General features: G+C 35.8%; 2 protein-coding genes across 2 annotated transcripts in view; both read left to right on the forward strand.

The window, feature by feature from the left end:
* fbl (fibrillarin) overlaps window positions 1-940 on the forward strand; it is a 9,442-nt gene extending 8,502 nt beyond the window's left edge. The window contains exon 9 of the mRNA XM_016549442.1: window positions 523-940. Coding sequence (XP_016404928.1) covers window positions 523-547 — 25 coding nt within the window. The 3' untranslated portion in view covers window positions 548-940. The remainder of the gene's footprint in view (window positions 1-522) is intronic.
* Window positions 941-2,173: 1,233 nt separating this feature from the next.
* LOC107737819 (alkylated DNA repair protein alkB homolog 8) overlaps window positions 2,174-5,820 on the forward strand; it is an 8,584-nt gene continuing 4,937 nt past the window's right edge. Inside the window, 9 exon segments of the mRNA XM_074560170.1 lie at window positions 2,174-2,293; window positions 2,770-2,854; window positions 2,857-2,991; window positions 3,085-3,216; window positions 3,400-3,495; window positions 4,001-4,105; window positions 4,183-4,259; window positions 4,533-4,639; window positions 5,315-5,466. Coding sequence (XP_074416271.1) covers window positions 2,174-2,293; window positions 2,770-2,854; window positions 2,857-2,991; window positions 3,085-3,216; window positions 3,400-3,495; window positions 4,001-4,105; window positions 4,183-4,259; window positions 4,533-4,639; window positions 5,315-5,466 — 1,009 coding nt within the window.

Below are 5,820 nucleotides of genomic sequence, written 5' to 3' on the forward strand. Positions count from 1 at the left end.
AATTTATAATGAATATGTTATATGGTGCATATATTTAGCAAAATGCCCCTCTCTACAGTTTATTTTTCTATCTGACTAATGAGTTTATGGTCACCAAATATGTTTTTCTGAGGTAAATGTGACGTCACGTGACATTGTTTACAAGCCGTTATATTGACGTCTTTGCGCGGCTGAGAAACAGATTGAGGATTGAACCTGGGGATACGGATTGTAAAGTTGTACTCTTTCTTTTAACTTACCTTCAGATGTTTAGTCATGTTTATTTTGTACTGAAACTGGTATTAATAGGGCTAGACTATTGATTTTGGGATTTAAGAATCGATGTCATTCCGTAAAAATGAGAATCGATTAATAGAGATATCGATATTTTTTACCCAGCCCTAATAAGAAAGCATGTTTGCACATAATGTGACCCCTGGTTTGTGCAGGTTTGTATTTAGGCCTGAATAGTTTTGGTCTGAAATGTTTTTTATTGTTAAAAAAAAAAAAAAAAAATCTAATGTTTTCTATTTTTTTTTGCAGACCACCTCCCAAGCAAAAGAAGTGAGGTTTCTCTGGAAATTTTCGTCACTAGTCACATCCTCCTTTAAGCCTGAAATATCTGCTTCTGCCACTAGATGGACCCACAGTTTGCAGAAGACAAAAGACTGATGTAACAACCATTTTCTGTGTCCACGAGGTTGGGAGTGTATCCCTTTGTACCCGATTGGCACAGGCAACGGTCAACGTATTCTTTATGGAGAGTAACTCGAGTCCTGTTTTTTCCTTTGTATGATCATCCTCTGTCTTGTAATATACTGTACTGAGAGATGAATTGTGTTTTGCTTGTAGAAATTATTGGAAGCTAGATGTGTTATGTTAACTAAATCAACAGTTTTCCAAAGCATACGTTTGTTATTGTTTCTTTTGAATATTTTTAGTAAAAAAAATTTAATCCAATGTCACATTGTTTCCAGTCTATCTGTATTTTGTTTGTACCTCTAAATCACAGTTTTCAAGAAGCCAATTTAAAACTTCTTGTTGTGATGCTGTTTCAGAAGTATTAATATAAACCCATTTCACCAACTCTAAAAAAGTCTTTTGTTCAGCTAGTCTAAGCTTGTTTGCTGTTTTTTTTCTGGTTTTCTCTCAGCCTGGCCATTTCACAAGTGCCCAAAACCCCCTTATGAAACAAGTAGATACTCAAGCAAACTAGTTTATGATGAGTTAAACTTTTTTTTTTTCTTACAAGGCACTGTGTGAGGCATGTCTTTGTTAGAGAAATTGTTAGTAATCTGAATTAAAGGTTCAGATGCTTCATTGTCCAGAAGTTCTGTGATCGTAAAAATTCATAAAAAAGATCATAAAAATTCAATAAGTTTGTTCAGTTCATTGTAAAAATTCAGCAAGTTTGTTCAGTTCATTGCTTAAAAATTAAGGTTGAAATGACATAGGAGGTTGATCATCATAATCTCAAGCAGAATATAAGATTAATTCTAATGCACATCAATGTTGCCCGTTTCTGCCCTAATGCAAAATCAAGCTATATCTGCACCTCCGTCGATCAAAGGCCTTAAATAATTGTCTACACACTGATAATGCTGCATTTAGATTTAAAAAGACCTGTGAAAATTTAGGGTGACCATACGTGCCATTTTCCCAGGACTTCTATATTGCCTAAAATATCTAGGTTTTGGCTTTGTTTGCGTGTGCAGACCGATCGGTGTATGACATCAAAGTACCATACAAACGGTTCCTTATGCTTTCAAAATGCTCTCAAGGTATTTTGATGTCATACACCGATCGGTCTGCACACGCAAACAAAGCCAAAACCTAGATATTTTAGGCAATATAGAAGTCCTGGCCAGGACGCGTCCTGGGAAAATGGCACGTATGGTCACCCTAGTATATATGGTTTGATGTAGCCACTGTAATCTCTGTCAACATTTAGTAATTGGAAACGTCACTGGTTATTACTATAAGATCAAAATCACCAAATTATTTCTCACGTCTTGCAACGTAAAAACATTAATTTTCTGTCACGTAATTTTGAAAAGATGTTTATTATGTGTAGAAATCGTGGCCGCAGAATGGAAGCAATAAAACTTAAATTTCAGAAAAGCAACAGTATGCTACGCTTTTAGGAACCAATTATGTAGATCTTGCGTGAGGGGATCAAATATGCGGTTGCAGCATGTACAGCGCAAGTATCAGAAGAACTAAAGAGGAGAAAAAACTGCTTCGAAGGCAGATTAAAGCCAGTCACACATTATTGAAACACGAGGGCATAAGCACAGTGTCACATCCCACAAAGGTACTTACGAAGCTTCTTTTGACGAAGTGTCAGTAGAATATGGATCGACCAAATTACACAGTCGAGTTTAAATAGCCAGTAGTAAGCTACTGCTGTTCGTTTCATTATGTTTGTGTGTCTGAATACTGAATACGTTTTTTTACAGTGTATAAGCTACTACTAAATCTACAGACTTTATTTTAAATTAATGCACTTAAATTGATGCTAAACAATTATGAAAGATATAAATGATTTGTGGCTTTCCCAGTCAAAACCATAGATATTTATACATACCTACGGTCAAGACACCATCAGTTATTGTGAATTAATAATGGATAAAAGTTATTAGTCTAAGTTGTGTGTTTCTGCATATCTCATGCAGTAACACAGGTGTTGATGAAGTTTGTCAAATGGTGAAATATGCAGTTCATTGCTTTGCATAAATGGCTCATAAAAGCAGTCAGTAATGTGTATGTTCATGAATGTCTGTTATGTAGCATCTGGTGGTCTCTAATGGAGGTTTGGGGAATGGAGTGAGCAGAGAGTCGCTGCTGCAGGTTCTTAAAGAGGGAGGTACTGTTGAGTTCCAGCGAAACCATATGCATTTGTAACATATTCTTCAACTGAGGCAGGCCAGAATGCATATACACTCCTCAATGGACGAGCGCTGCAGTGTCACGATCAAAGTGTGACACTTAATTTGAGTTATGCTGAGAAAGGTGTGTCACTTGACTGACTCATATTTATAATCCTATTCAATGAGCCTTAAAACGAAGTGTTTGTAATGGATCTCGTCTTTGATTACCTGTCAGTGGACAGTGACAGGAGTGTATCCTGTGCTTTGGCTCCTGGTCTGTCAGTGTTGGAGGATTTTGTGTCTCCAGAGGAGGAGCTGCAGCTGCTACAGGCTGTTGATTGGACGGCACACACTGATGAAGTCACGGGTAAGAGCTACTTGACAGCCTCGGTTAGAATTATTGCAAATCAGCAAAAAAAAAAAAAAAATCCATCACATTGTTTAATCCTCTTTGTTACATATTCATGTATAGCAGAGTTATGAAGGCAAACCTATTCAGATATTTATTAGTAGTCATAATAATAATAATGTGTTTATTTTTGTATTGCAGCGCAGAAAGCTTTAAAACACAGAAGAGTAAAGCATTATGGGTTTGAGTTTCGGTACGATAATAATAACGTAGATAAAGACAAGCCCTTACCAGGTGGTAAGTATGAAAATTCCAAATTTTTTTGCATCACATTTTTTGTGATGATGATATGTATGTTTATGTGTGAGTGTTTTTAAAATCTTTTTAAAGAAGTCCTTAATACCCAATTATTATCTAAATACAGTAACATAATAAAATAGCGTGTAAAACAACTGTTTTCTATTTTAATGTTTTAATATGTCATTTATTCCTGTAATGGCTGATTTATTTTTATTTTTTTTTGTATTATCAGTGTTGAAGACTGTTGAGCTGCTTAATATTTTAGTGGAAAATATGATAAAAAAATTTCAGGAAACCCTGCATTTATTTAAAATAGTCATTTTTGGTCAGATTATAAATGTCTTTACTCTCTCTTTTGATCAATTTATTTATCATTGCTGAATAAAAGTGTTAGTTTTCTCCAAATATTTGAATGGTAGCGTATTTATATTTACATATAATGTAAGTATTATAATCTAAGTATCTAATTAATCTAAAATTGAATAGACACCTGTCATTTCAGGCCTGCCGGCGGAATGTGATGCTCTGCTACAAAGGTGTTTAGCTGATGGCCACGTAAGTGTCCTTCCAGACCAGCTCACTGTAAACCAATACCAAAGTGGACAAGGTAGTAGCTCATGTATTTGTGCAGCTGAGGGGAGATTTATGTCTGCTTAAAGGACTAAATGTTATTGTCTGGTACAGGGATTCCCCCTCATATAGACACAGACACACACTCTGCATTTGAGGACACCATCCTTTCCTTGAGTCTCGGAGCAAAGGTACGAATAAATGAACCACTGAAATGCCAGTAATTATGGATTATAAGGATATGTTTATTTTGGGGAATATGTTTACGTTTTTCATACATTAGTATTATTAGTGTGGCAGGGCGTTCTGTTACACCAGGCCTGTTTGTAGCCTTATTGATTGGTTATGGTACAGCAACATTATTGATTATCTGATTTTCAATAGTCAAAACAAAGATGGAGATGGAAAATGAACCTCATGATTTTCTTACATGGATAAATAATCATCTTGCTATTTTCCTATAGACAGTAATGGACTTTAAACATCCTGATGGACGTTCTGTCGCTGTGGTGCTGCCAGAGAGAAGTCTGCTGGCGATGAAAGGAGAGAGCCGTTATCTGTGGACTCACGGGTGAGAAACAGGACTTTTTTTTTTGTACATATTCACTAAATACAGTATGTGACCCTGGACCACAAAACCAGTCTTAAGTCGCTGGGGTATATTTGTAGAAATAGCCAAAAATACATTGTATGGGTCAAAATTATTGATTTTTCTTTTATGCCAAAAATCATTAGGATATTAAGTAAAGATCATGTTCCATGAAGATATTTTGTAAATTTCCTACTGTAAATATATTAAAACTTAATTTTTGATTAGTAATATGCATTGCTAAGAACTTAATTTGGACAACTTTAAAGGTGATTTTTCTCAGTATTTTGATTTTTTTGCACCCTCAGATTCCAGATTTTCAAATAGTATCTCGACCAAATATTGTCCTGTCATAGCAAATCATACATCAATGGAAAGCTTATTTATTCAGCTTTCGGATGATGTATAAATCTCAGTTTTGAAAAATTGACCTTATGACTGGTTTTGTGGTCCAGGGTCAGATATATGTCCAAATATATGCAGACAACCAAACACTAAACATCTATATGTTCTTTAGATTTATGCTTGATTTTTGTTTCATCATTATAAATATTATTTAATGAATATTATCATTCAATATGCACAAAGTATATTATATTATATCATAAATCCTTTGTTCTAGGGAGATTAACATGTTTTGTGTATGTTTCATGTCAGCATAACACCTCGGAAATGTGATGTAGTACCAGTGTTGGAGGTTGGAGGGTCAGGGGTCATGACCTCTGATTTAAGTAATCTGACCCTGAGCCGCTGTGGTACCAGGACATCTCTGACGTTCCGCAAAATCAGACATGCACCCTGCAAATGTGGTGAGTGTGTGAAGTATTTGCTTACACAAGCGAATATTTTTCATTTCTAAGTAGGGATGCACTGAATGTTCGGCAACCGAAATTATTCAGCCGAAAATAGCAAAAAAAGCTCTTTCGGTGTTCGGCCGAATAAGCAAAAAGACAGAATAAATTGTACCGAACAATGATATGATGCGATCAAATAGCAACCAGTGCAGAGTGAGAGGCGCGCAGTCTTTATTATGCAGCACACACGTCAGCAGTGTGGAAGCATTTAAACTGTCGGAGAAAGACGCAAAAATCATTACAAGCACCGACAGCCAGAGACTGTTTAGGACTGCATCGCATGTCTTCAATGAGAAGAGGAAGGGGGGA

The sequence above is a fragment of the Sinocyclocheilus rhinocerous genome, unplaced genomic scaffold, assembly GCF_001515625.1.
Source record: "Sinocyclocheilus rhinocerous isolate Xijiao unplaced genomic scaffold, SAMN03320098_v1.1 scaffold1876, whole genome shotgun sequence".
In the NCBI taxonomy this organism is placed as follows: Eukaryota; Metazoa; Chordata; class Actinopteri; order Cypriniformes; family Cyprinidae; genus Sinocyclocheilus; species Sinocyclocheilus rhinocerous.